The sequence below is a fragment of the Rhea pennata genome, chromosome 4, assembly GCF_028389875.1.
Source record: "Rhea pennata isolate bPtePen1 chromosome 4, bPtePen1.pri, whole genome shotgun sequence".
In the NCBI taxonomy this organism is placed as follows: Eukaryota; Metazoa; Chordata; class Aves; order Rheiformes; family Rheidae; genus Rhea; species Rhea pennata.
Window position 1 is genome coordinate 58,307,528 of NC_084666.1, and position 19,895 is coordinate 58,327,422.

The 19,895-nt window shown below is 38.0% G+C and overlaps 1 protein-coding gene across 1 annotated transcript in view; it reads right to left on the reverse strand.

Annotated features, from left to right (window-relative positions):
- The window catches only part of AFG2A (AFG2 AAA ATPase homolog A), a 201,007-nt gene that overhangs the window by 162,908 nt on the left and 18,204 nt on the right, over window positions 1-19,895 (reverse strand). Inside the window, exons 9-10 of the mRNA XM_062573995.1 lie at window positions 10,460-10,614; window positions 3,170-3,379 (exon numbers count right to left, since the gene is read on the reverse strand). Of these exons, the coding sequence (XP_062429979.1) occupies window positions 3,170-3,379; window positions 10,460-10,614 (365 nt within the window). The remainder of the gene's footprint in view (window positions 1-3,169; window positions 3,380-10,459; window positions 10,615-19,895) is intronic.

The window sequence follows — 19,895 nt, forward strand, 5'->3', positions numbered from 1 at the left end:
GCTGACAACCTCCTTCCCAATAAATTTAGCAAATGCATTGTATGAAGGAGACAAACAGTCAAATGAAGAATTAAGAATGAACAATTCCCTCAGGAATTATACATAAAATTGCTTTGTTAGAAACAAACAAACAAACAACAAAAAAAAATCTTTTCTCTGGAAAAGCAAAAGGTCACCAGTCTTGGTAAAAATACTGCTATAAAAAGTTTTGGCCAAATATCAAACAGCATGTGTATAGAAGGGTCAAACGCCATAACAATAACCCTTCCAACTTCACAATAGATTTCAAGAGAAAACAACATGCAACATCAAACATCTGCTATCACATTATTTCCTCAGCTCCTCTGCCCAGAAATTACATCTACACTTTGCCTATCCTCCATGCCATACTACAGACAAATGGTACATACTGCACCATTTGGCTAAGCTTCCTACAGCATTATGACAACCAGCCTTTCCAAAGATACATGGAAAAAACACATTTGAACAGATTTCTTATAAACTAGTAGAAATATCTTATTCAACAGAGTGAGCTGGGCAAACTGAAGAGACATTGCATAGACACATCTGGAGCAGCAGTGCCAAGCTTTTTGGGTTCCAGACTGGGGTTGAGAGATACCAACTGCACTGAGCCATACAGCTGATCTACACAAGCAGAGTGGGGCTTTGCCCGTCTATATTTAATGTTCTGTGCACATAAGTAGGCCCATCTTCCAAAAATCACCGGACCAAATAAGTGCTGCACATAATGTACTCAGTTTCTTCTCAGGTTTCAGACACACAGGAGAAAGATGAAACCCAGCAGCAGGCTCCCACAGCCATAGCAACTCCTCCTGTCTGTAGTCCACCCTTGAGAAGGACCCCACAGCCCTGAGCCACCTTAATTATACTAAAAGAGTATACATATTCTACAGCCAGTATAGCAGACATGTTTCATTAGGATCATTTATTTGGGGCAAGAGAGACTGGAAAAAGCCAGTGTGTAAAGTAAATTATCAAGAAACACACTTTGGTTTCAAAAAGTGTGGTATCACTTACAGAAAAAGCCTTTCGAGGCATAATGAGGAGAAAGGCAAAATTAACAGGACTACAAGCTACAAAAAGCCCTCTCTTTTGAAAAAAAAAAAAAAAAAGCATCACATTCATCTACTTTGAATTTATTGCAGGAGTACATGGAGTAGAGATGAATTCAAGCCTGAAGTGCTTTAAAAAACACTACAGACAATGATGTTTAACACATTTAATATGTGATGGATTTTGCCTTTTCTGTCCAGGAAGCAAATGCAAAGTTAGGGAAAGTGGGCTCTGTTCCCTTCCTGGAGTTAACATATCCATGGCTGGATATACTCCAGAGAAGTGCCTCTTAGAACATCTGTACATTGAATGCTTGGGCAGTTGTAGGCCAAGGTACTTAAACTGACAGAGAATAAAAAGCAGTTTTCTCAAGCCAGACACTTCTGTTGCACTTGTCAGCAGCAATGGTTTTTGTACCTTTACAAAATACATGGTGAAGAAATGCTGCATTACTGTATTAAAAAAAAAAAAAAAAAAAAAAAAAAAAAAAAAAAAAAAAAAACAAACACCCTTCATACCGGTATACTTCCTGGAAAACTCACACACAGCATGCCCCCAAATGGAAAAGGTGGCTTGTGTTAATGTTAATAAAGTGCATATTAGCCATTTGTGATGCAGTTAGACTGATGAATACATGAGAGCAAACATAATCATTATTAACTGTTTTACCGTTTGAGGGTCTTTGGGCTGGGTTTTTTTGCCCCCCCTTTTTTTTCTTTTACACTACTGCTGTTGTTCCTATCCTTTCAGGCATTGATGCTTTGGGCAGCTTTGGACAAAACAAAGAAGGAATGTTTTCCTGAGCAGGGCAGGAGGAAAAGGTTACCTTGTTTACCAGTAATTCTGGAGTACAAAGAACCACTTTGTTTGTAAGGAAGAGGCAGTAAGGCTAGCGTTTCTTAAGGGCAGAGGTTTCCAAGGCGCTTCTTGTTGATATATTTGTGACCCAGAGGCATGGCTTCAACACCAGGAAGCACAGGCAATGGAGGGCTGCTGGCTTAAGGGTCAGTGCAAGTGCCTCAGCCTCCCAAGAGGATAGGGTCCAGAGCCACACCGGCAGTGTCACTGAAAGGATAGGCAGAGGAGGGAGCTGTGTAGAAGCTACCACCACAGACTGCTCTGCAAGTAAAGAGATGGTCAACAGAAAAGTGTACATGGTCTAACTGTTGAGCAGGAGGTACTTTCAAAACAAAAACATTTAAATGTTTTTTCTTGCACTTCATTAACATTCTGACACAGCTGCAAGACTACTTGGATGTGGAATCACTCTACTATCTTTTTTTTTGTTCCTACGCATTGAAGCTCAATATTATTATTAAACTTTCCTTCATGCATTTTCCATATGCCCCACAGTAATTAATTACAATTGATTCGTATCATGAATCCCACAAACGATTCATAGGCAGTGAATTCTAAAATATAGAGATATTTGAAGTGTTTCTTAATACTAAGGGAACATCCCACTTACGCAAGAGTATTCCGGGTAGAAGTTATTTTGCAAACTTTCTAGAAACTAATGAACAGAATGATTTCCCCTGAAAAACAGGCTAATAGGGCAAGAAAATCCTGTAATGAAATATCAAGATAAACAAAGCAACTTTCTTGAGGAATGAAGAGAAATGTAAATAATTCTTACAGTAAGTAGTTCATACAGTTAAAATAGGTACGCACTATCCTATCTCAATTGCATTTCATTCATAGTGCTTTAAGAATTTTACTGTTTTGATTTGGAGAAACTTTTCAAATAATTCTAGTCATTTAAATTTTTCACTAAAATAAAGCATTTAGATGCTACTAAATAGCTTACCCACCCCTTCAACATGTTACTTCTGTGCTCTGATTAAAACATATATATATATTTATATATATATACACACACACACGAAAAAATATATACATATACACACACGAAAAAAACACTGGTCTTTTTCATTATAAAACACAAACCTTGCTTCAGATTTGCAAAGTGTTTGTTGTAGTACAAATGATAACCAGAAAAACTAAGAGCTACTGGATTCTAGCACTGGCAATTGGTAAACCGTCCTCAGTAAGTTGTTACCGTGGAAATAAGAAAATGCAAGAATAAATGGCCTACCTTCACTGCCAAGAAGTTGAGACCACTTTCATGAGCCAAAGCTTTTGCTATCATTGTTTTTGAGCATCCAGGAGGTCCATAGAGCAGCACACCTTTTGGTGGCTGAATCCCCATTCGGATGAAGGAGTCGGGATGTTTGAGTGGCCATTCAACTGCCTGTTTCAATTTCAGTTTGACATCTTCTAGTCCTCCTATGTCTGACCAAGATACCTGAAAAGCAGACCATTTTGCTAAATTCAGAATACAGAGCAATGTAGAACGTGTCCTGCTTCTTTCATGAACTACTTTTTTCGAATGAGTCATTTCTTCAAAAAGGCTTTTAAACAACAAGATTCATTTTACACTGGGGGTTAAAAAAAAAAAAAAAAAAAAAAGTATCTACTTCAAAGATCAACAAAATATAGAAAAAAAACAACAGAACAACAAAATACCACGTAGGCAACAACACCTTCTGTGACCATTACTGAAATCATAACTGATTTCTCTTTCACACACTGCTGATGTAGAATTTGTAAATTACTTTGATGTCTTCCTTGAAGAAAAGGACTATATGAGTTCAAGAAGGTTTTATTTAAAACTACCACAGTAAGGTCCTGACTCTAGTTGTATAATCCTATTAAGCTGCACAGGACTAAATATTAGGATTTTTTTTTAGGAAGTCTATCGCTTTCCAACACTGCCACTCCTGTTCAAGACTCAGGCACTGGAGATTTGACAAGAAGCTTAAAAATAAACAAACTACCAAACAGACAACTATCTACAGGAAAAAAAGAATTACATTCAAAACCAACTGTAGTTAAGTTTGTGCTGTTAAAGACACAAGACAGGTCTTAACTGATGCATCCTACTCAAAATAGCATCTTGATCTATGCAACAGCACAGATCTAAAATCTGATATTCTTTTCCTTGCACAATTGTAAACCAATCACAGAATTTTCCCCACATCCCCCCAGCCTGTTCTTTGTTCTGTCAGCATCCTTTCCAATCCACGTGAAATATTAAACATATCAAAAGGCACCTGCATTAATTGACCTTCTGTCTTAAGATACTCTTCCAAAAATTTATTAGACATAAATCACACTTCAATTTTGGAAAGTCAGATGGATTTGAAACACAAGTAGAACATTTCCAAGACCTAACATATCAGCCTTACTGCTGACTCTGAAAATTGTTGTCCCTCCTGGCTCTTCCCCATTTCGAGTTCCCTGGTATCAGAACACTGACTGGAAACTAAAAGAACGTTGCTGAATGAGGCAATTCAGACTATTATTGAAGAACAAGAAAATCTGCAAATGGTGCTCAGTACAAGCAAATTGTAAACCAAATAAAACTTCTCATCAATTGTCAGTCTTTGACATAGAAGAAAATTACAAAGATAACAGAGAGTAAACACAAAAGATGAACCCGCATGGGTCAACCACTCCTAAGTGTTAGAGTTCAAAGGCTAATTGGAAGGTGAGGAGTTGCTGATCTGCTGCCAGCAGTGCATGTTGTCTCTCACATTAGGAATATGTTAAAGGAACTCTAGAAAAAAATCTTTTTCTTAGTGATCAGCAGCTTCTGGTTCTTAAATAAATAATTACTTTATAAGCCTGAGGAAGTACAAAATATGTAGAGCTGATAGCCATTGTCTACTAAGAAGGCTAAGAGGGATCTGCCAAACGCAGAATTCTGCCAAAAGCAGAATTCCTTTACCCCCCGAAAAATGTAGAAAAGAAACACAAATTTAGTAAGGGTCAGAGCAAAGAGAGGCCTGAAACAGATGCAGCAGAGGAACCCAATAGCAGAAGAAGGAAAGGTTTTAGCAGAGGCATTACCAAAGCAGCATACCAGCTCCAATAACTTGTAAGCCAACTTCTGCAGCCTGCCAATACACTTTCCTGGAGCACTTTCCAAGCATGAATCCAAACAAACCAAATCAAAGGAATGGTAGCACATAAATGAAAAGGGCTGAGAGAATGTCTCTAGTTTTGAAATGAAACTGTTTGTCAAAATTCAGCAAAAACAGCTCAGTGAGAAACTTCACAACACTCTGGAAGGGAAGAGGGAAACGGGAGGACAAATTCTTACCAGCTAACTTCGAGATGGGTATCTTTGGCTCTCAACATACTCAAAAGAGACAGAGAGACACCATCACAGTGCAATTCAGCTAAGATTTGAACACTCTTTTCAAAGTTGGATGGACGGTTTCTCAGTTTTCCCCTCTTTCCTTCAGAGGCAAAGAGATGTCTGTCAGGCATCTCAGTTAAGTGCCTAAAGTTAGAAAGTATTCTTCTGTTCTGCTTTATTTTTCAGAATACTGAAACTCATTTGAAGATTTTTAACTACCATGAATCATACAGAATCCAAGAGTAATAGTATTAAAAGTAAAAATAGCTAATAAAACACTATGTTCACTTGCTGGTCAAGTTCTAAACAAAATACTTGTTTTCTCCTTCTAAGAGTAGGTAGATAAGTGGAAAAATCAGCCCACTAACAGTAAAACACTCAAAAGTAAGAATTTGTTCAGATTTATGTAAGCCGATATGTTTGGAAGAACTCAGCGGATTGTTTTTGCGTGCCTCAGTAACTTCCTGACTGTGATTAACGCAAATCATAGTCCACATATTAAAAAGCTCCACATCCTTACCTGCGTAAGAGCAAAAAGGAAAGGCCTTGCAACAAATGCAATGAAGTGTGATACTCTGTCACTGTGGAAATGGTTTAAAAGATTAGCCTTAGGGCTGAGCTTACAGATACAAAGACAGTGCTCTGCTACAGTATGCAAGACACCAAGATTTCATTACGGCCATAATCTTTAGTTCTCCCCAGGTTAACAGAGCTCAGAATAGGAGGCAGAACAGTAACTCTCCAAAGGCTGTTAAGCAGCAGCAATAAAGAAATAAAGCACACATGCAAAGGATGTCTCATCCAGAACCTTTTGGTTGCAAAGTCACAGATCTGAGTGTTGAATTACAGTGGAGTGAGTGAAGCGGGCAAGCACTTTACAAAAATTACGGAAAGACCCATAAGAGAGGGAAGGACAGCAACTATAGTGCAACTCTCCAAACAACTGTAGTATTAGTCTCCTGATTTACAATGTGCATTTCCTAAATCCCTGCAGCAAAAAAGTAGCCTTCTAGAAAGGCTGTAACACAGCAAAGCTCAAGAAAGGTTCTGTAAAAATGGAATACAAGATACTGGAGGGAACCTAGGAGAAATGTATACTCACACCCCATGCACAAGGCAATGAGAGTGCAAGTGGCCACATAAAGAAATGCAGAAACGTAGAACACAAAAGTACTCCGTGGCACTTCCACCTACAAAAACTTCTCTCCCCTTGCATCAGCCTCACTTTCTGTCTACCCTCCCAAACTTACTTAATTTTGGCTCCTTTCCCCATTAATAACTCTGAATATACTTGGAATACGAAAAGAGCTCAAGACATGCCAAAGACCATTTTTTCATTATCCATACAATGTGGCTGATTGCCATAGGTCTTACAAGCATGGGCAACACAACACATGTTGTGAATCAACTAAAGAGTGCATTAATAAAAACGTAACTAGCTTGTCAGAGAGGACTTTTCAGAAGCAGACTGCAAAGCATTCTATAAGAGTTATCAAATATCCTGAGACATCATGAAATAAAGAGACTTGCACAAGACCACCCAACCAACTCACTTCATATAGTTTCTTCTTGTGCTTTAGCTACTGCCATAAGTATAGGCACAACAAAGTAACTTTTTCCAGGTTCTTAATTAAAAAAGACAACAGAATACAACACAGCATTTTAGCCCACTAGCCTCCCAAACTGACAAGCAATTAACGCCAAAATCTAAGAACTGAAGAAAGATTTGAACATTAAGTTTTCCCTTACAGCCTACTCAAAATTCAGCAAATTTCAGAAAGCAATCTTTGTAATGACTGAACAATTTGGAGTCCATGAAACAACAGATAATCATTTTCCTTCAGTGATAAGAGGCAATACCAGCCTCAAAAAAAAAATATTAACGACAAAGGTGTCAAGATAATAAGGGAAGGAGCACTTCAAGAAAATTCCTTTACTTGTGGCTTTATTTATAAGTTACTTTGTTTGCACTCTTTTTGTTCAATTTACACGTGGCAACTTTGAAACAGTGAAGTACAAAAAAGGTCACCATCTGAAAAATACAAAGTTAAAAATCAGCTTAATTTGGCCTGTACATTTATGATCAGCTGCATAGCCCACAGGTTGCATCCACACTAAGTGGACTGCCAACTGAATAATGTATCTGCAATAAACAGCAAAAAGATTGTAATATTAATATAGTTCAGACTTTCATCTTCTATTTGGAAAAATTCCTATAGCTGATCATTTATTTCATGCTTAAAGTTATTTTTAGCAAGGGTGTTTTAGATGACAAATAGTGTTACAGTCAGTACACCCCCCCAAAAATTACCTGTCCAGTTGGATAGCTTCTGGTGCAGGGGGAGCAGGCAGGGTAAAGCCTATGCTTACAGACAGAAACTATCTGGAGATTAATCAATACAAGATAATTACACAAACTAATGGGCATGCAGACACCTTAGCCAGAAAAAAAAAAAAAAAAAAAAGTTTCAGGAATCCAGCTTTCCTCAGGCAATCTGTCTGGCTCATGCTATCTTTTATTCCCCCCCCCCCAACCATAATTTTTGTATTTTAGTATGATTGCAAAAAATGGTGTGAATAAGGCAGTTTTTGTTGGTGTAAATTACTGCAGAGTACATAAGTAACATATCACAGTACACCATAGCCAACAGCCAACTAATAAGGTATTAAATGGAACAGTGGCCCAAATCCACAAACTATAAGCACTACAGAAAGAGGGGAAAAGTAGTAAAAAGGAAGAGCTTATAGAAATTGCAATTAATACTAGTACCAGATTTGTGACAAGCGAGTAATTTTAAAGGTTTCCCAACAGGTGCTGGGGGAGCAGACATTTAGAGGTAATGCCATCAAAGTGTTCTAGGAGACACCATCAATGGCACAAGGTGATGGAACAAATTAGTTGCCCAGTGATTGCATTCATCTGGCTTCTTGGATATGAGGGTTGTCCTCAAACCCAGTACTTCAGCACCTAATTAACTGCAAATGTTAGCAAAATCAATCAAGCATGCAGTTTTAACCACAGCAGTTAAACTTTAACTAGAGAAGCCAAACTGAATCTGTAAAATTAGATTAAGACATAGTTAAAAATCAGTATTAGAAGCCTGCAACATAATATGTTGCACACCCTTCTCAAAAAAAAGAAAGTATCCAAGGAATTAGAAACTGTTATCACATTTTTTGCTACAGTCCATGTTCCAAACAACAAATCAACCATGTAAATTCTCTGGATAACACAGCACTGTGGTCCAGATTCCTTTTGCTTGCTTCCTCAGCACCACCACCTCAGCTACCCAGCTGCAGCCGCAGTAATACCAAGCTCCTACCATTATCCCATGGACTTGAGCTGACTTAAGGCAGCTCCTCACCTCAAATATAAATGGCAGAGTTAATTAGCCTTGGTGGGTTACAACGCTGGAGCCCTTACACTGCTTTGACTTTCACGGACAGCTGTCCCAGGTATTAGCAGATATTCAGGTTTCTTCTGAACATGCATAGGTGACTTAGTTTTTGGAGGCAGGCAGTTCTGCAGCCAAAATAGCGGTTAAACTGAGCTTTAGTACCTCATAAAAGTGATATGGGAGGGCATGCTTTTTGAATAAATCTGCTGGATCTCATGCTTACATTCCACTTTAAACTCACCACAGGCAACAAGCAGTTGGCCTAAAATTCATCTGATATCTTCACAGAATATGTATCATTTTGTAAAAATGCAGGTCCTGCTAGCGTAAAAGGAATCTGTGCTATGTTCTTGTTACCTTCTCATCAATAAAGGAATGAATTTCAGTAGTATTCCAGTAATGCAGCTGATGTTTAAAAAAATAAAAACAAATAACAGATGAGGATGCCACTGGCAAGAAGGTTTAGTGGCAACACTAGCCTGAACAGTAGGTAGACCTGGATTCAATTCCCTGTCACAAATTTCCTGCAGGATCTTGAGCAAATCAATTATACTTGCCTTTATTACACTGTTTAGCAGCACTCCATCTAATTCCAAACGGGCTGCTACATCTAAAAGGCCCAGTACAGTGATAATGGCATGAGTCCAAGAACCAGTAGCACAGTAAGCAACAAGAGAAGTAGTAATTCTGATTCTCAGCACAACTAATTAGTCTTGGTGGATATTGATGCCACTACACCATTTCCAGGAAAAGCTGTCTGGGCGCCAACCCAGGTATTTCCACCCAGCACTTCACCGCACAGTGTGAACTTCTAACAAGCCAAGTGTGACATCTGAGCTGGCTGTATGCAGCATCCTGTTCACTGGTTTTATTTCTCACTGCTACAGTTTGGGAATAAGGGTTTATAATTGTACAAACTCATTCCCAAATGACTTGTCTTCATGCAATGAGATGTGAATGCTTTCCTCTAGAGGTTAGGGAGGTTGGGAAGCTGTCACAACTGCTAGCAGAGTGAAGATTTACTAAGATTAAATAGAACATTTTCTTTTTTCAACTTCTCAGACCAGATCAGTTCCCCAGTCCAGTTTATGTTGTGCATCCATGAACTACTGTTATATAACTGAGAGGGCTAAGTGGTACTTACCAGTGGAACAGATAAGTGGGGTAAACATGACTGAGGCTGGCACTGCCAAAAGAATTATTCATGTATGACAGTTCCTCATATGATCACTGCTCAGCAGTGATAACCTGCCTATAGTATCTAATTCTGCCCTCAGTTAAAATCATATAATCTTACTGAAGACATCCAGGTCATAGCAGAATGAACTGCATCCTCTACATAAAAATCACACGAATTAGTCTCTTCACAGCCTTGTTTCAACACACTTTCATTAAAAACATTAACATTTGGTTTCTACTTGAATCTATGTCTGCTTTACAAAAAGCTCCAACTTAAACAGCTACTCAAGTTCTGCTTTGAGCAGCCATCTTAAACTTTTTACTCCATTAACCCACTCAACACACTCAACTGCAGACCAGGAGATATACTCCTGCATTACCAACTCTTTTTAAAGTATTAAGAATTTAAGTTTTTGTAACTAGGTCTTCAAAATTATAAATAGAGAAGTATGCAAACAAAAAAGATGATGTACAACACTTCTTGGAAACTTGAGACTCTCACTTTAGAAAAGGAATCTTTTCTTGTGGGGTGCTTCAATGTCCAACTGCAACTCTTAACGTGGCTTTAACAATGTTGCTAGTGTATTGCAGAAAAACAACTTACTTTTGGCACATCAACTGCCACCTCCCTCATGGCGCTGGGCCTGACATCATTCATCCCCTGCAGGAAGTCATTGAAAGTAATCATCACTGACCCCGCCACCTCGTTATCTAGCAGGTTAGCTCTTTTTCCCAGTGCTCTCCGCAGTGCATACAAACCTATTAAAACAAAAAACATAAGAATATGTAGATTTCATCCTGTTTCCCCAAAACACCAAGTGTACAACATAAAAACACACTGCAGCACTGGAAATGAAATTATATTCAAAAGAATCTTTCAATGTCAGGCCATAATTACATCAAAGAACGTACAAGATATTTCCGAGGAGACAGCAAGAAAAAGGGGATTTTATGATCACAGACAGAATATAAACTGAATCAGCTCCAAAATACAGAAACAAACAGCCCTGTATTCCCTGAAATGAGGCTAATAGGAGAAACACAGCAAACATCTATAAAGTGATTTACACATATTTTTAAACCACACGGAAGGAAGAGGGATAACAAATATTTGAAGTAGGTATTAAATTTATTCACATAAGATATTTGAAACCTTGTCCATTCCTCTGTGATTAGAACTGTTTTCCAATTTGCTCTTACAATGATGCAACTGGTGTGATCTCGGTGACTTTCACCAGGACATTACTTTGCTATCTAATAAGATGTCAGATACCAATACTTTTCTTGATAAGCAACAAACATTCCATGGTTTTTATATTGCTCTTCAACACTGTCAACAGTTCTTCTTTCCTTTCAGTAATCACACTTTTCAAACATACACAGGCAAATGTTCTGCTTTCTCTTTTGTCTGGCAAAATCACTCGGGTACAATGAGTATAAATTTTAACACTAATTCCCAGCTTCCCCCTATAATTCAATCCTTCAAAAGCTTCGGAAGTCCCACCCACTTGCACATTAATATATCAATACTGTTCTGGCAAGACTAAACTGGCATCTGTAATTTCCCATGCCTTCCACCAAAAAAGGAACTACAGTCCTATTCATTTAAGATGCCCATAAGCATCATGGTTTTCCTACTATATCATTATGCCTTTTAAGGCCTAATATAATTTGGATATAATTCTATTTCCAACCTTGTTCTATGAACTTAAAATCAAGTATGTGATTTTGGATATTAATAAACAATGAATATAATCCTATATACTACATATATCCTATATCCTAATCACACATATGTTCAGATACCTCACACATGCAGATATGAAACCTAATTTGTCATGTTTTACAAAAAATGAGGCAGTTACCATGACACCAGTTTGTCATGCACGACCATTAAAGGACAAATATTTATTAAATGCTTTCTATATTTAATCAAACAAAACATCAGCACTACATGAAAGTGCAGTGAAAACAGACATGGTGTTAACTTCCAATGTTTTACTGTCTTTTTCTGCAGAGGCACTTACAGATACAGACATACACTGTTTCTGACAATGACAGGAATTCTGCATTTCCTACAATATATATAATGTGTGAAGAGATACAGTATCTCCCCCGTGAACCAGTACAGCTGGTGTCTCTCCATGAACTGCCAATTACGACAGAGTATGAGCACCTGCATTCAATACTCAGGCCCTTAATACAATAATGAAAAAAAGGTTTGTAATTCATGTTTCCCCCTGTGCAGAACATCCAGAACTAATAAGATATATAAATAAAAACATTCCATGAGGCCAAGGAGAAAAATGAAAACCTTGTCACCAGAGGACAAATATAAAACATAACTGACTCATTTTAACATCCCAGACAATTTTCATCATTCCTCCCCCCTCCTTCTTTTTCCTTCCTCCAAAACAGTTCGTTTTAAACAAAACTAAAAGCTTAAGCAAGAAGACACTGATTCATTCCCACAGATTTAACATTTACATCCAAGCAAGTAACAAAGTTGGCGTGTTTTTTTCTAGCATCATGGTAGTAAGCACTTATCAGAGTGGGGGATTGGGGGTCGAGTCCTACGTTTCTTTCTGGTAAAGTCAATTCATATGGCATGCTCATTAAAAAAAAAAAAAAAAGAAAGAAAGAATAAATAACATGGCTTTAAGCTAGGTCACAGAGAAAGCAAGTAGCTGATAGAGATCTTTGTTCTCAATCTTTATTATATACATATACATATATATATGCCTGTCCCATCAGGTACCAGTTTAGCACAAAGCCTATTTGATATATTCTAATTGTGTCACGGCTATCTTTTCTTTTCATTACATGAGGAATTCTTAAACATTTTTAAAAGACTGAGAGAGAACACCACAGAAAAATGCCAGAGGAAACACTACTTTAAAGGATTGTTAATGCCAGCGCCACTAGGAGTATATGAGTGAAATTTCAGTCACTAGTAGTGGGTTTGAAATGTAGCAGCCTTGATCCAAAACAGGAATAAAGAGGTCACAACTTTCCAAACAAAGCCTGAATTCATTTCAGCATGTGCACGCACACACCACTGCACAGGTCAGCATTTAATTGAAACAATGTTTTACATTAAAACAATAATAAAAAACAGATTGATAAAGAAAGCATGATTCTTCCTGTTTCCTTCTGTTATCGTAATCATTCTTTCCTGCACTTCAAACTGACCTCTAACCACAGAGAGAGAGAAAAGTCCTGTTAGCAGGAGAAGAATACAGACAGTGGTTTGCCTGAGGGGGAGAAAAAAATCACATTCTTGTCTTGAGACATTGAAAGATATACTTAATACAAAAAAAAAATGCAGGGTAAGGTACAAAAAGTGCTTCTAGAAGCAATGCAGAAGCAAGGGAGGTAAACCTTATAGCAAATGTTAACTATATCGCTACATAAGTTATAATGGAGGCAAACCAAAGATTCAAACAGAGTACCTCAGAAAACATCAAGCATCTCAGCTTAGCAGTTAAGTATCTTTAGAATGGGAATATTTGGTTTCGAATATATGTCCTTATTGTAACCTGACTCTGAGCACAGCATATGTTTGTGTTTTGCTTGTTCCTTTTCAGATGCTACAAACTTCCAAAGGAGTAATGAGTATCAATGGCCAATTGGCAGTGACTGAGCAGGCCCAGCAGTGGGCATGTGCAAGTACTTTCTTGTGCAAGTACCTTTCACAGCACTGTATTCCAGTGAGAGTCCTGTAGGGGGGAGGAACACAGATGTAGTCAGCTTGCTATATGGTCAAAGAGGCTACTTGTATAGGTATGCACTGTCTATTGCGAGCAAAGGGATACATGACTGGTCCCTAGGACTATCCTACATATGGTACAAACTTCACTCTGAAGGCAGCGCTTGCAACAGTGAACAACTGGTTCCCAGTGGAGTATAAATGGAAAATCTCACTTAAAAAAAAAACAAAATTAAAAGAAACAAACATAATAAGTTATGCATGATTACAAACAATGGAAAATAAACAATTTGTTCCAGTCCGGCAACTGTGTGCTCTACCTCACTAACTCATCCTGTCTGTCTAGTACAGAGGAAACTACGCGGACACAGGAAGCCAAACAGCAGAACGCTTTGTCCTGGTACAGATGATCCTTCTCTCATACCATGCTAAGCATGAGGGAGGTAGCATTGTTTCCTCATAAGATTTTCTTGCTCATAGCTTGGCTAAGGGTTGGCACATTAAATCATAATCACAAATGTCTGAGCCTAAAAATAGACTCTACTACACTGCTACATTTGTCTGAGTCTGTGTATAATTATACACTACTGTAAATAATAGAAAGCATCCACTCAAGTCAATGAACATATATATACTTTAGGCTTCATAAACAGAATATACTCAACACATAAGGAAAGCTTATGAACAAAACAAACTAATCTGAACTTAACAAAACAGAACGGTTAGCCATGCTTCTTTCACTGCCCATCAGTCTTACTCTACCAGAATCTATAAATCTGTATATGGCTTTAAAAAATTGTCATTCCTTTGAAAATAATTTACAGAAGGGAATGTTCTTTCTTTCTCTGCTAATCTGGCATTTCCTTCCTAAATTACTATAGCCAAACCAAGAAGACAAAGACCATTTCCCTCTGTGACAGCTCTCATTCAACATGAAGCTCTCCTGCTTGGCTGGCAATGGAACAATTTACAACATACAGGAACAGAGTCTTTCAGCTTTCTATAGCCATTAGAAGGGGCATCTTCTTCTGCTTCTAGGTCTGTGGATACCATAAGTCAAAATTTAACAGTTTTATGCATAGAAAAAACATTTTGCATCTCTTAAAATCAATTTGCTATCTTCAGAAACCACAAGAGAAGCATATCTGACTTCACAGGCAATAGGTACAAATAGGTTCCAGTGTTTAAGATAAGGAGCTCTTCTGTTTTATGTATGACGATTGATTTTTTTTTTTTTTTAATCAGCATGGCTTCCCATCCTCGTTAACTACAAAAAATTCCAAATTTACGCTAGGGAATATATTATACAACTTCATGCATCATGGCCTTATAAATGCCATGCTTGTAAATCACATTACAAATGCCCTGCATACATGATGTACTATTACATCAAGATACTGCATCAAGATACTGGACGCTCAAATCCAATTAAAAAAAAAAATCAGCACAAGCTTTTTTTTTTTTCTTTTTCTTTTTCTTTTTTTTTTTCTTTTTTTTTTTCTTTTTTTTTTTTGGTACTTACATGTGAGGGCACAATAACACAGACAAAGCCCATTTACCTAGCAGATGGAAACCTCGCCATCAGCTAATAAGGAGCACTGTTCCACAGAAACCTTGTCCTCCCCCCCTCCGACACCCCCTTCAACCTGTTCAGACAATCTTTCAACCCAGGCAGATCCAACAAACCAAGTCTACCACCCATCACGACGAGAGAGCACTAAACAGTAAAAAGAGCAACCACTATTAGCATCGAGGGAGATCAGGGCTGTGTTTAGGTAAAGGTTCTTTACCTTCCAGGTAAAAGAAGGGAACAGGACCTTGGGGAAGCACTTGAGGCCTGCAGGCCACTAGCAAGTTTTCTTCAGATCTGGGGGCAAGAATGAGAGCTGCCATAGCTGACAAATTCAGACCTGGTCTTCCATTTGCATCTTAACAAGTTGCTGCAATTTGGCAACTTTTTCAATGCAAGTATGAAAACAGACACACCAACAAATTTACCAAGGAGTGAAAAATTATCCTTGGACAAAACTGCTATAAATGTATTTTTAAATATATTTCTTTTTAGTTTAATCTCTATATAACGTGTCTGCCCACTGAGAAAATATTTAAAAGCATAAATTCTTACTTCTGCTTTTAAGCTCTACAATCCGTCTTTTAGCTGCCAGAGCTATATAGGAAAATCCATGAAGGACTCTTAAATACCGTTTGCACAGGAAAGATAATGCCCTTAAATCCCTTGTAACCATAACAATGCAAATTCACTCAGGGACTCAAGCACTAGTCTACTGCAGGGATTATGTGCACGATTTATAGTCCTTCATGAGGAGCTCTGGCGTTTGCTGAAACATGTCTATGGAACTGACTAAAAGTTGCTGAGAGGTACAGTAGGGGAGGGAAAGGCAGGAAGGAGGAACCACATTTTCAAAATTTCTGTCATACAGGAAACAGTTTATTCACAGATCAGACTATACACACATCATTTATCCCAAGACAGTGACAACGAAGGGAAATAAAGAACATCAGACTACGGGTATTTCTAGTCCACTCACATCTGTAAAGGCATCTAAACTAAGGTTGGTCATACATGTATAAGAAGAAAAACAAGGACTGGCAGGCTACCAATATAGCAAAGGTGAAAAATAATTTAGCCACAGCTAATGGCTACCTACTAGTCTAATTGTACCATTGTCCAGTCATTATAAAGCTAAAAGTTAAAGCCATATATAGCTTTGCTACAATATATATATAGCATATATATTGCAATATAAAGCAAAAGTTAAAGAAAATGTTTGAAAACTTTGCCTAAAAATGCAGAACTGTGCCCCAATTCATTCTACATATATATACCTACTGTTAGCTCATTTTACTCCTGCAGAACTAACATGGACATACAAATAAAATAAAAAAATTAAGTTACACTTTACTACAGAATCTTTTATCAAGAACCAAGACTGCTTTCAGATCCTAATTTTGCCATTATATATTTCCAAAACACATTTTTATCTGGAGCCCGAGAGAGTCAGAAAACATAGAACTTTTCTCCTGTAGGACCATTTTTACACAGATATCTTTTTAAGAGTATAGCTGTCCTTTAAACTCAGGATGTTTCTTCTTCTGAAGCCATGAAAAACATTGTTCTTTTCTGAGATACAAGAACTTGCAGTTGTGTAACCTGAAAATGAGCACCCAGTCTCCACCGACCAGCAGGGCTCCTTCTACAGCCAGCGCAGCCAGATGGAGCGAGATGAACCACTCTGTAAAGGAGCCTATCTCTCCCTGTGTACCACGAGGGGAACCCGGAGGATTCGCCTTGAGGGAATGTCTAATTTTCAGGGAACTGAAGTGAGAAATAATTTTACTCCATGAATAAAATCTGATGTCTTCAAGTCAATGAAACAACTCCTGCTGTTTTTTGTATGCCCAGGATTACACCTCAAATCTACGTAGAAAAAAAAAATCTATTACTGTTGCTGTGCAAGTTACATTTGAAATCAGACTCAGTGCAAGAGTTGAAAGGAAAAAAAACGCTAACTACTTCATAGAGATTTGTATTTGAGCACTGGATGTTCCCATATCATAGTCACTTAAAGAATATAAGAGCAAACCAACTGATCAGACAAAATTTGAACAGAACTAAGCAGAAAAATGCTAGCCAAAATTCAAAAGATATTTGAATCTAGAAGCATAGGTGTCTGCGTCAAATGAAATGCCGCTTGAGTTAGACAAAATACCATAAATAATAGACATATCATGAAAAAAAGAGAACAGAGAATAACATGAACATGATTACCTTTCCAAAAAAAGGAAGAATTACTAAAGGCTTGAGAAACTAACAGACATTTCAAATAACCTATTTCTCAAAAAGTATGCTTATATCTTGGAGGGAAAAAAATAGTTTTACTCCAAACACTTAACTCCAGTTCACAGCTGGAGCCTGCTCAGGAACCTGGAAATAGAATAACATTTTCATCATGAAGAATCAAGTCTGAATCACCTGTAATAACTGAATGCCAGGTGACTGGAAGGCTACAGTGAATGTGAATTGTCACTTGGATCAAAACACCATTCGTGTGCTGGTCAGCAGCAACAGTGAGCATGGCTATCTTATATAAGCTGACAGGAGGTGGAAATATTTGCAAAAACACAATGGGAGAGGAAAAACGAGTGTGCAAGTCTGCAGAATACTTTTCAGATAGCTAAATGCCAGTTGAGTGACTCAGTATGAAGTATGTTATATCATCAATTTGCTAAACCCTTCCCAAAGGAAATTAAGTGTCCGGAAGAAGTCTGTGGTTCTTATGTGTGCAGAAACCTTTCAAGTCAACATGGGGCAAGGAGTGTAGATTATTGTAGGAAATAAAGCTATATGAGGATTTAAAATACAGTGGACTATATTTTCTTCAGAAGTTAGTATAGTTTGGGTTAAACCTTTTTTGTCCATTCAAAACTGCTACGTTGAACAGCTGAGGGTTTCTTCTATTTCTACAGAAATAACTTCATTTGGCACACAGCTCTTGTTCAACTCTGCACACAGAGAATCTGAAGCCCAAGAGTGAAGCAAAACCTGATAAGCAAAACAGACATGTGAAGGCAACTTAGAGCTGCTACTGACACTGGTTTGATTCCTAAGTTTGGAAAATAAATAGGGAAAATGTAGGACTGTCTTTGCTCTTGACAACAACCCAGCCTAAGACAACATTTTCCCTAAATTTATTCTGTTCTAAAGGAAAATGACATATCGCTAGGTGTTCAGGATCTGCCAGCTGAGGAGTGCTGTCTGACTGCCCTATCACAGCACACCAGTCTGCACAGTTAGGGCTGCACCAGTGCTGGCTACTCTGGTCTACTCTACCTCCTGTCCCTCAAACCAGCTGCCTTCTTTTGGGGCTGCTCTCTACACCACTCAAACACAGAAGTCTCTAAATGCATTGCCATGTATGGATAATAGCATTATCACCCAAACTGCATGAATACAATGCCTATGTGCCACAAAGGTTTTATGTTTCCTGCTTGTCTTAGCCCTGAATTTGGAAGAGGAGGAAGAGATTCCCTGGAGTGAGAAGCTGCATGCAATACGAGGGGCAAAGTTGGACATATTTCAAAGCACATCAGCTACTGTCCCCTCCAGCCAGCCCAGACCACTTGGGAAGAACAATACACTTATTATTGTATTAATGCTTCAAAAACAGAAGGATACAGTGGAAAACAGCCACAGGATAAAACACACACACACAAAAAACAATTTTCCACTGTTCTAAGCCATCGGTTTACTACCTCACTTACACCTACAGCAATCAGATTCAAAAGTCACTGAAGCCAGTGAACCAAAAGGCCCTTACCAAGTCCGGTCACCAGGGGAAGAGCACAAGCTGACGGTCCTGCTGACGTTCTGGGCCCGCCTTGACCCCTCCTTCCCTAACACTGCCAATGCATACCCTATGAAATTAGACAGACCGCAAAAATCAACCTGCATGCATATTCCCCTGTATTTAAAATGATGTAAATGATGTTTGCTTACTCCAAGGGAGTCTCTAATGCTTAATTTAAAATACTAGCAATAGTTACTGATCAGCTCTTCTGAATACATTCTTTTTTTCCTGCTTGTATGAATATCAGCAGACACAATGGGACATGCATTAGACAGATTATTCAGTATCCAGCCCACAACTGTGTATGATGTTGGCAATCTCATTATGCTGGTTTCAAAGAAAAAGACACTTAGAAAAAAAAGAAATCCAATTTCAGATTTTAAAAAAAGTAAAATCAGTTATGATGAAAAAACAAAGTTCACACGCCCTGATTGCAGTTAAGTGCAGTGCTCTTCATGCAAAAACAAACTATCAAGTTCCATTACAAAAAAAAGTCTAAGATTTTATATAAGGAAAAAATAACTACAGACAAATATAACCAGCACCAGTGACTCTTCAGAAAGGCACAGAAAGTACAGAAGATTTCTTATCTTTGGGTACAAAGGCAACAACACTAAGGAAACATCTGTACACTGGGCATATGCAAAGACACAGGAAAGCAAAAAAAGTAGAGTTCAGAAACTTTACAATCTTATCAGAATAGCACTGAACCAAAGTAACAGGGTTAAAATTTTACCCTATGCAGCTAAAATAATAAGCTTCTTCATGGAATCTTGAGAAAACATTTTAAATGGTTTCAACTAGTGAGATAGTAATTTTAAAACTAACTTCACCTCTCTCTTTGCTCCACAAGATGTTGGGGGGGAATCTAACAAAAAGTGCAAGTGATCCCATGAACAAGGTCAACACATTCCATCCAGTCTTAGCCATGTTCCCTCAAGCCACACAGCAGTATCTAGATG